Below are 9,456 nucleotides of genomic sequence, written 5' to 3'. Positions count from 1 at the left end.
AAATCTGAGCTGTTTTGACTGAAAGAAACTTGCACTGACTGATCTTAAAATATATCAGTGCCTTTGCTTTGTCTCAGGATGCACATCTGTAATGTTTTTTTTTTTTTTCTAAGCAAGTTTATAAAAAAATGACTTAAATGTCCTAATTGAACTATGGTCTAATCCTGGTTTATTCTAAGCCCTGTCTGTGAAATCGGGCCTGAGAGTGTTCATGGAGTTTAACTCCTGGAAGATGACCTTCTTAAATGCCCTGAACTTTAATGGGGGGGGGGGGGGGGGGTTGCTCAGCTTTTCTCTACAGAATCCCCCACAGCGGCTCAAAAGGGTTAAGATTGAGTGAAATACATGACCACTGAAGGATTTTCGCCTTCAGAGAATTAATATATTCATTGTCATGTTGAAAAAATGCCCAACAATGCAGGGAATAAATTTAATTTTTAATTTTTAAATTTCAGGTTTTAGTATTGCATTGCACAGTGGTGTGTGAATTGATGACAGCACTGATAAAGCACAACTTCCTAAAAACTTCAGCAGTCATACATCCCTATATAAGAGCTTTACTAACACTGAACGTCAATGTGGGAACCAGACACTTCTCGGTGTACTCCTCCTCTAGCAACAACATAACATTTTGGATGCTGTTAGATCCAAACGGATGGCCTCGTGAGACCAAAGTGTGGATTCCCAGGAGTCTATATTTTGTAAATTTAGGTCTTGGAAAAAGCTAAACAAGTTTATTGTGCTTTGGCTACTGGTGTGGATAAACAACCATGCATGTCACATCTGCAGGCTGCATCTTACTCTGTCAAATAAACAGTCAATCTTTTCATAGCTTTTGCTGGCTCTCAGACACTTTCTTGGTGTTTCTCTTGTTCTTTTTCAACCAAAAACTCACTCATCTCTAAAGAAAAGCTTAAAGTGAAGACCTAATTATTTCAGGAGCCTTTTCACAAGTCCATTGTTTTTTGAATTTCTGTGAAACAATAATATGGTATTCCTCTCGTGCCGTTGTCCTCTTTTATGCTAAGATATAAGTCTCAAGACAGTTCTCTCTTAAGTGGTGTCATTGTTGTCAGTATGAAGTCTGAGTATAATTCAGTGCGCTATATAAAATTTTAATTGTCAAGAAATTACTTGAGTTATCATATTTTATGGAAAATGTTTCCCTGCCAAAAAAAGTTTTTTTTTTTTTGTTTTTTTTTTACGGCTTTCTGTTTTTTCAATGACATATGCACAGGGCATTATTGTGCAATGTTACCTGGTCAAATGTCGATCCAGGAAGTGGTAAAGGACTGTGCTAGTTTAGCAACAGATACTGCAAGAGCTTGCAGGTGATGATGGATGATGGAAGTCTAAACACCCCCCTGGTTATTGAGTTAACCCATAAGAACCCGGACCAATTTCTCCTTATAGGAAATTTATGAGGCATATAATACAGACCAAATGGATCACTTATAACATGTTTCTGCAGTTGTTTTTAAAATGCAACCCTTCTTTGTGAAAGATCTGTAATGTTACATATGTATGTCACATTGGGCGTTTATAATACATTTTTCATGTTACATATATGTCACATTGGGCATTTATTTCAGAATTGAAAAAAGTACATTTTGTCAGTTTTATTTGCTACATAACATTTTTTTTCTTTTTATTTGCTTTTCCATAGCATATTTCAAAGCCACATAACTGTGACCATTACATTTTACAACAACTCTCTCGAAACATCAAAATTCTACTTTTTTTGGTATATGGTTGTTCATGTTTTTTTTTCATAACTTGAACTAAATAAAAATAAATAACTACCTCACACTGGAGGTCAACATGTTAAACATGCACATAACATTGCAATAATTTGTATATTGTGCAATAAAACTGTAACTATAAAAATAGTTTCAAAATACATTTCATTAACAATTTATTTAATGTGACATTATTTTAAATTTTCTTTTTATTAATATATTCTTTGAAATGAGCAGTAGAAAATATATAACACTAAAAAATGTTATCAGCTAAATTAATTGAGCAGTTCATTAGCATTTTTCTTAATCTGACAAATATGTCACATCAAAATTCCACCTATTGTTTTAAGGCTAACAGCCCGATGTGACATATATGTCACCACAATATCTTCGTAACTTGTTTTATATCAGTTTGTTCAAGAAATGTATTAAAATCAGGGTAAGTGTAATCTAGGATGTGTTATTAAAACATTAGAATAGTTGAATGGGTTGAAACATACCTTTAGTAACAAAAACAAGCATCTTTAAAAATTGCTGACACTGCAACATGTGCTCACCATACAGTCCACCATTTTGGAAATGTTGCCATGACAACAAAAAATGCACACATTTTCACGTGACTGAACCTGGATGTTACTTATGTGTCACTTTGGGATTTCCTGAGTTGAAAATGAGGGATAATGCTTTAAAAAGACCTTTCCAGATAATCACAATTGTTTGTGACACTCGCATCACAGTGGGTCCTTATGGGTTCTGTGCTGAGAAACTCCTTCATGACAAGCATCAGCATGTTTACAACCTGCCAGGACTACATCTCAAGTTTCTTGTCTCTGCCGTTTGTAAGCTTTTTTCTGCTAAAAGCATCAAAGGCTTCAGGCCTAAAGTGGAGAGAACAAATACGTGGGTCTTTAGGAAGTTTTATTTGTCCACAGGCATCTCCCCATTCTTTTCTCCTTTTCTTATGGCTAGGAAATTAGTGAAGTCTTACATATCTTCAACCAAAAGCTGCACAATGTGGCATCATATCAGTATTTTATTTCCCTAAAATAATGGCACTTCCCGGCTCCCGTACACCATTAAAATCTTTCATGGGTTTTCTACTACATATTCCAGTAACCATACAATTATTAATACCCAGGGTTTTTTTTACATATATTGCATGTTCAGATATTCATACAACAAAATATTCTGGAAGGGATGAACATTTTGTAAAAATGACCAAAAAATGCTGGCCAGGAAGGAGTTATAGATCTCGAGCTATAGAACCCAGTCTCCTTCAGTGTGTGCTATATGCAACTAAATGTGACACTCCCACCCACTTCCACAAAACACATGAAAATCTCAGAATAAGCATTTGAATACTTTTTTTTTTTTTTTTTTACAACTAAAATATGAGACAGAGATGAACGTCGTCTTGAGGTGGAGACAGACAAATCTTTAAAAATGCATTGGGTCTTGCTTTCCATCTCATTAGAAACCAGAAAGTGGAGGAACAGCAGTCAGATCACAGAGCAGAACAGAAGGATGAAGTTCAATACCGCTTTGAGTGTTGCTGGAGTCATACTTCTCAACATAACTGGTAAGATTTTACAAGAAGCCTACAACATGAGAAAATCAGATGTAAATTTAATAAAAATGCTTCAACTGTTTATTAACTGGCATTCACTTAATTCCTAAGAATCGTTGTAAAGACAAATGCATAATGTATTTATTTTAATGGATGAAGTTTTTTGGTCACTTCATGAATACCATACTTTTATTTATATTATTTATAGATTTGATGATGAATATTCCTTTAAGGTGTGGAAAGTATCCAAACTTGTATGAAGCAATGTAAAATATATTAAAAAAGTGCTAAAAGAAAGGCACACTTGTTATATATTCAGTAACTCTCAAATATTAAGTTGCTTTAATGTAGCTTTAATTTGTGCTTTGGGTCCCGTTCCATCCATCCTTTCTCCAAATCACTAAGCCTAGTAATTATTTATTGTATAGCAGAAACGCTTTCAGTGTGAAAGCAAAATTTAAGGCTGCTGCTAATACACATACAAGTGATGGTGGTCTACACAAACTTGTATATCAGCTCTGTCTGCATGATTGTCTTCTTTGTCTTTGTCTGTCCACTCAGGTTCTCTCTGCCAGTTAGATGGTAAGTTGTCATAATGACCAGAAAACAGAATCACAGAATGTGAAACTAGGGTGAGTGGGAAGGGACATGATTGGTTCACTTAATTTTGCTGTGGCCACGATAAATTAACTTGAAAATGTCGAAATGAGGAGATGTGAGATGTGAAGTTGTAGCCTTGTGAGCTATATTGAGGGAAGAACATCAATTTCTCGTAGCTATGACTTATGTTTGAGGATTTTTTTTTTTTTTTTTTTATTAAACTATGGCCTAATCCTGGTTTAGTCTAAGCCCTGTCTGTGAAACCAGGCCTAATTATAAATGACTGGAATTTTTACTGGAATGCCGTTTAAAGGTTGAGTTGAACATACATTTAATTTTATTTCAGGTAGTTAATGTGCTGACATTATTAATTAGTTCACATAGATTCATTTGTAAATGAAAATGCTCATTTATCAGCACACATAGGCAAAAATACTATCATAAAGCTAGTATAGCAAATACTAGCATGATTATACAAAACGTTAGGAAATCATGTATTTCTTTCTTTCTTCAGTTTGTGGTCGAGCCCCCCAAAGAGACAGGATTGTTGGAGGGAATAATGCGACTGTAGGGTCTTGGCCATGGCAGGTCAGCATTCATATAATCGGCCGAGACGGAGGTCATATCTGTGGTGGGACTCTCATCACTAAAGACTGGGTTTTATCTGCAGCACACTGCTTCCAGGAGTATGAAGTTTAAGACTTAAAGATACATTTGTAGATTGATAATAGTGGGATTACAGCAGACATTCTCTATTTGCAGGATCCGGGCACCTGACATGTACAAGATGTACTTTGGCCTTTTAAAACAATCTAGCTCAAACCATTGTGAGAACAGGACCCCGAGACGAATCCTCATCCATTCTAAATATAACAGCGCTACTTTTGACAACGACATTGCACTGATTGAGCTGAAATCCTCTGTAACTTTTCTTTATAATATTAGTCCGGTCTGTCTGGCAGCTGCTCATAGTTCTTTTGATGCAGGAACTGAAAGCTGGGTCACTGGATGGGGCTTTCTCCAATATAGCAAATATCATGATGGTGAGTGAATAAGTGCTTGCTAGATATTCTGTAAACCTGAACATTTTACCAACAAATTGTTTTCAAAGCCATGAAATCTGTCCTCTGATCTGTATCACAGACAAAAAGCTTTCTGATACACTGCAGGAGGTGATGGTACCCGTCGTGAACAACAGTGACTGTGAGAATGCATATAAAAACATCACAAGCATCACAGACAATATGATTTGTGCTGGATTGTTAAATCAGGAAGGAAAAGATGCATGTCAGGTAAGACATCAGCCATTCATTTTAAAGGGGTCATCGGGTGCCCATTTCCACAAGTTCATGTTACTTTTTAGGGTCTTTAATGCATGGCAAACGGCTCTTCCCTGCTGAAAAAACAGCATATGCTGGTTAGGTATGTTTTGGTGCTGGGATGCTGGTTTTAGCTGGTTTATGCTGGTCCTTGACCATCAACATGACCAGCATAAACCAGCAAAGGACCAACATTAACCAGCAACATGACCAGCATAAACCAGCAAAAACCAGCAAGGGACCAGCATAAACCAGCAAAGGACCAGCATATACCAGCTAAAACCAGCATCCCAGCACCAAAACATACCTAACCAGCATATGCTGTTTTTTTCAGCAGGGTTGACCGCATTAATTATTATTTCAAAGGTCCTTACAGCCCAAAACAGCAAAATAACCAAAACTCACAATGACACTGGCCAAACAAATAAATACAATAAACAACAAGATAAAAATGACACATTATGTCCATGTTTTTTTCCTAAATATTATGTTTTATTTTTTACAGAAAGCACAAACTCTATTTCTCTCGCTCTCTCTCACTCACAGACGCACACACATACAGTTAGAACTCGTGTTAGCATTCACGCTAATGTTGTTAGCGCTGCTCTGATGATGAACAACTTAAAAACGACATGATAGTTCTAACAAGCGAGGTAACAACAGCATGATCTTGAAGAAATCGAACTTAAAGTTTAACTGTTAGTAGAGACACTGCTGCCAGTCACCTTTGAGAGTCTCACAGACTTAAGAGAGGTAATTCATGCACTTAATATCTCTCTCCCTCTCTCTTTCTGTCCGTCTGCTTGTCTGTCCACTTCGTGTCATGATTGCATCACCACCTCGGTTGTGCATTATTTTCTAAGAATTCTACGGTCCATCGTCAATTATTCCTTACATATGTGTGTGTGTTTGTGTATATGAGCAATATCACACTCGTAGACTTGAGATTTGGCTGTATATCGGCACTCTGTGATTACCTGCGACCATATCTCAAGTCTACGAGTGTGATATTGCATTTATATAACAGTTCAAAGGAACTAGTGTGTAAATACATAAACAAAATAACAACGGAGTGTTTTCAAAAGCCCTCTTTTATGCAAACTACTTCCTTCCGCCACGAATTCAAATCAAAATTTGTTGGTTGATCAGCTGAGCATAAGTTTCCTTACTAATTCCGAAACATCACATTAAAATTAGTAACAAACGTACATTAAGTTGCTTCATTGACAGCCTATTTCAAAACTTTTTCAGATTAAAACTTTTCTGTTTAAAAGTCCCCAAGTAACTATTAACTGCTCACTCATAACACGGTCTCTTGACACTATCTAAAGGCGGAACGATGTAACTAAAATCACCATCACAAATACACACATTTCTCAGTACTAAATACTATTATTAAATGCATTATTTAAAATATAGTTTATATATTTTTTATTTACTTAGTAATAATTTTAAATAAACATAAACAACAAAAACAGGCATAAAAAAGTTGAAAAGGCAATTCAGTCAAGAATAGGGCAGCATTCAACATTGAATTTACATAAACATGCTACATGAACTATCTTCTTCTCTGGAACAAATAATAGATTATTGAGACCAAAGACTGCCCCTTAGATTTACCCATAATGAATTACATCTCATGAGTAACTACTACAGAGACATCAGAGCCAGCGGTAAATTCCAGAAGATCTGGCCATGGTGAGAGCGCTCTAGAGCGGATTGATGAGTGCAGAACGCTCGCTGACGATATGGATCTCACACGTCCGAAAACGATGAAGCACGTTTTCCTTATTAACAAACTGGATATTTGAACTACAAGCAAGTACATTCTCACCTGAAAACCTCCTAAAACTTAGCCTGGAATCTAGACACGCCCTTAGCGGCAGCAAATTACATTTGCTTCCAAGGGCTGTCTAGTTACTCTCAATTCACTTCAGATTTCGAAAAATCTAAGATGTACCGGGCCAATCACGAGTCGGTGGACGGGCTTAACATGATGACGACTGACCCGCGACCATAAATTCCGTCAGACATTCTCTGGTTCTGTGAATTATGCGTGAAAAACTGAACAGTATTTATATCATTTTTTACCTTTGATACACAGCCAGGTCCATGAGCACGAGTTAAGCATCAGGCTCGTTACATGTGAACGCGCTCTGGTGTAGTACAGTATATGCAAACACCGGAAGCGATCTGCCGCTTGTATACAACACTCATTGTTTACACAGTGCACAGAGATTGTGGGTATGGCGGCTTTTCAAAATGGTAATTACTTTGGCTTATCCTTGTTGTTCAAACCGATTTAAAGCTAAAAGATTACATTTGCTTGCGCAAAGTAACTCATCCGGGACTTTTCACAGATTTCCCCTTACGACACCGTTTATCCCATCTCTCCGGTTGAGCCCTGTCTATGGAGAGTGCCCAGACCCTACATTTACAGTATGTGGGTCTGGCTTGTCAGGCTACCTAAAACTACATTCAGTAACAGAAAAAAGAGCATTCGTCATGACACTTAAAAAAAAGAGAACAAAAAAAAAGAACTAGAACAAGCGGAGCGATACAAAATTGTTAAAGGGCGTTCGTGTAGCAATACCAGTCGAATATCAACCAATCAGATTTGAGAAGCAGAATGAACTGTTGTATATACTGTGTGTGTGTGTGTGTGTGTGTGTGTGTGTGTGTGTGTGTGTGTGTGTGTACCTGGTATTCATCACATTGTGGGGACCAAATGTCCCCACAAGGATAGGAATACCAGTAGATTTTGACCTTGTAGGGACATTTCTCAGGTCCCCATGAGGAAACAGGCTTATAAATCATGCACAATGAGTTTTTTTGAGGAAGTAAAAGTGTACACAATCTCCTGTGAGGGCTAGGTTTAGGTGTAGGGTAGGTGTAGGGTGATAGAAAGTACGGTTTGTACAGTATAAAAACCATTACGCCTATGGAATGTCCCCATAAAACATGTAAACCCAACATGTGTGTGTGTGTGTGTGTGTGTGTGTGTGTGTGTGTGTGTGTGTGTGTGTGTGTGTGTGTGTTCATGTCAAAAGGTTATGTCTCTAACACTTGTTCAGTGGATACTGTCAGAGATATAACTGTTGAATGTTTGTCATTACAGTGTGACTCCGGAGGTCCAATGGTCAGTAGCAATGGCTTCCTGTGGATTCAATCTGGCATTGTCAGTTTTGGTAAAGGATGTGGAGAGCCCAAATATCCCGGTGTGTACACCAGAGTCTCTCAGTACCAGAAATGGATCGAGTCTAGCATAGGCACCAATCTGCCTGGATTTGTAGTTTTCAATTCAGCATCCGACTCCAACTTCAGAAGCGTACCCGACCTCCTCTTATTCCCCTTTTCGCTCACGTTCTCCATCATTCCTTTGACTTTTTCCAACTCTGTCGCTCCTTAAAGATTGTTTGAACAGTAATCCTCAGGGTTGTTTGATGAAGAGGATGGTTCTAATGTACATGTTCGCATAAATATAAGAAAACAGACATATTGCCAATTTTGTAATTTATTCTTTCTTTCTTTTTTCATTGAATTATTATTGAACAGCTCTCTTACTAACATTATAAAAGTAAACACTAATGAAGTTTATTGTTTTTTAAATGATTTTTTTCTATATAATGGTAACAAATATATTTATATTTGTATGATTGATAGCCAGCAATATAACTGGAGCTCTGCAAGTTAATCATGGATATTGGTTGATGAAAATTGATTTATATTGAATTAATTTCAATGTTGAAGTCACATGTACTGTCTAAAAGGAATAAACACATAATAAGAAACAGACTGGAGGAATGTTCTCTATATCTCTTCACACTGTCTTATATACTGTATATATAAGTAACGTTTACTCCATGTTCTTAATGATTCTCATGTTCTTAATGTTTCATTGATTTACACTGTATGAGTTTATTGTGCTTATGGCAATCTGCAGCTCTAATGATTCATATTCAATCAGAAACGGCAACTACTGTAACTGTAAGTTCTGTGTTTGTGAATAATACAGTTGTTTGAGGACAGAAACCCACTCACCTCTGAATGCCAGACACAAAGATGCTGATAGGAAATCAAACTCGATTCAGATTACAATACAACTGAAATTTAAAAATAATACAAAAATAAATAATTAAAACAAAAATCAACTGTTGCTAATCAAATTAAATCAAGAAATATCAGTATCAGGATCAGTATCAACAAAATCGTGCACTGCAGAATTGGCACA

At 36.7% G+C, this 9,456-nt stretch overlaps 1 protein-coding gene across 1 annotated transcript; it reads left to right on the top strand.

Moving 5' to 3' along the window:
• The first annotated feature begins 3,217 nt into the window (after positions 1–3,217).
• LOC141335996 (tryptase-like) lies at positions 3,218–8,634 on the top strand. The gene is made up of 6 exons (XM_073841537.1): positions 3,218–3,318; positions 3,868–3,888; positions 4,421–4,592; positions 4,669–4,949; positions 5,050–5,198; positions 8,344–8,634. The coding sequence occupies exons 1-6, from the start codon at positions 3,264–3,266 to the stop codon at positions 8,632–8,634; spliced, it is 969 nt and encodes a 322-aa protein (XP_073697638.1). The 5' UTR covers positions 3,218–3,263.
• The last annotated feature ends 822 nt before the right edge of the window (positions 8,635–9,456 follow it).

The sequence above is a fragment of the Garra rufa genome, chromosome 1 (genome assembly GCF_049309525.1).
Source record: "Garra rufa chromosome 1, GarRuf1.0, whole genome shotgun sequence".
Classification (NCBI taxonomy): domain Eukaryota; kingdom Metazoa; phylum Chordata; class Actinopteri; order Cypriniformes; family Cyprinidae; genus Garra; species Garra rufa.
This window is presented reverse-complemented; position numbering and strand designations above follow the sequence as displayed.

Bases quoted from the DNA above. Each gene is read 5' to 3' on its own strand.
- LOC141335996 (XM_073841537.1), top strand. From the start codon at position 3,264: ATGAAGTTCAATACCGCTTTGAGTGTTGCTGGAGTCATACTTCTCAAC. The intron at 3,319-3,867 runs GTAAGATTTTAC...CTGTCCACTCAG, and splicing joins CATACTTCTCAACATAACTG to GTTCTCTCTGCCAGTTAGAT. The intron at 4,950-5,049 runs GTGAGTGAATAA...TCTGTATCACAG, and splicing joins ATATAGCAAATATCATGATG to ACAAAAAGCTTTCTGATACA.